The sequence below is a fragment of the Myotis brandtii genome, unplaced genomic scaffold (genome assembly GCF_000412655.1).
Source record: "Myotis brandtii unplaced genomic scaffold, ASM41265v1 scaffold743, whole genome shotgun sequence".
Classification (NCBI taxonomy): domain Eukaryota; kingdom Metazoa; phylum Chordata; class Mammalia; order Chiroptera; family Vespertilionidae; genus Myotis; species Myotis brandtii.
Genome location: NW_005370960.1, coordinates 916,959 through 917,387, shown reverse-complemented (window position 1 = coordinate 917,387; position 429 = coordinate 916,959). Strand labels below are relative to the sequence as shown.

General features: G+C 69.2%; 1 protein-coding gene across 1 annotated transcript in view; it reads left to right on the top strand.

Moving 5' to 3' along the window:
• Positions 1-429, top strand: part of ABCA13 (ATP-binding cassette, sub-family A (ABC1), member 13) — a 132,498-nt gene that overhangs the window by 87,924 nt on the left and 44,145 nt on the right. The window contains exon 38 of the mRNA XM_014530520.1: positions 1-69. Within this exon, the coding sequence (XP_014386006.1) occupies positions 1-69 (69 nt within the window). The remainder of the gene's footprint in view (positions 70-429) is intronic.

Below are 429 nucleotides of genomic sequence, written 5' to 3'. Positions count from 1 at the left end.
GGCCACCGACTACCCTGCCCTCCCCCTCACGCCTGGCAGCGACGGGAAAGCCGAGACGTCCTTCTTCAGGTGAGAGACCCACTCTTCGGGGAGGCCCTTACTCCCGAGCTCCGTGGGGACGGGGCACAGCAGCAGCTCCGGGACCGCGTGTTTCCTTCATGGAGTCTTAGCAGGAGGGTCCGCTCTCCAGGCCCCGTTCAGGGTGAACGAGGCAGCCTGGCCTCCAAGCTCGTGTCTCGGGGCACCCGCAGCTCCCCAGGCACCAAGCCCCTCCGTGAGTGCCACTGGCTGACATGCCACGGCCCGGCCACTCCAGCCCACGGCCTCGAGCAGGCACCGGAGCCAGGTCTCTGGCGTGGAGTTCACGACCCTCCGCTCCTCCTTCCTCTGCGCTCTCCCCGCTCGGGCGCAGGAGGGCGTGTGGCTGGG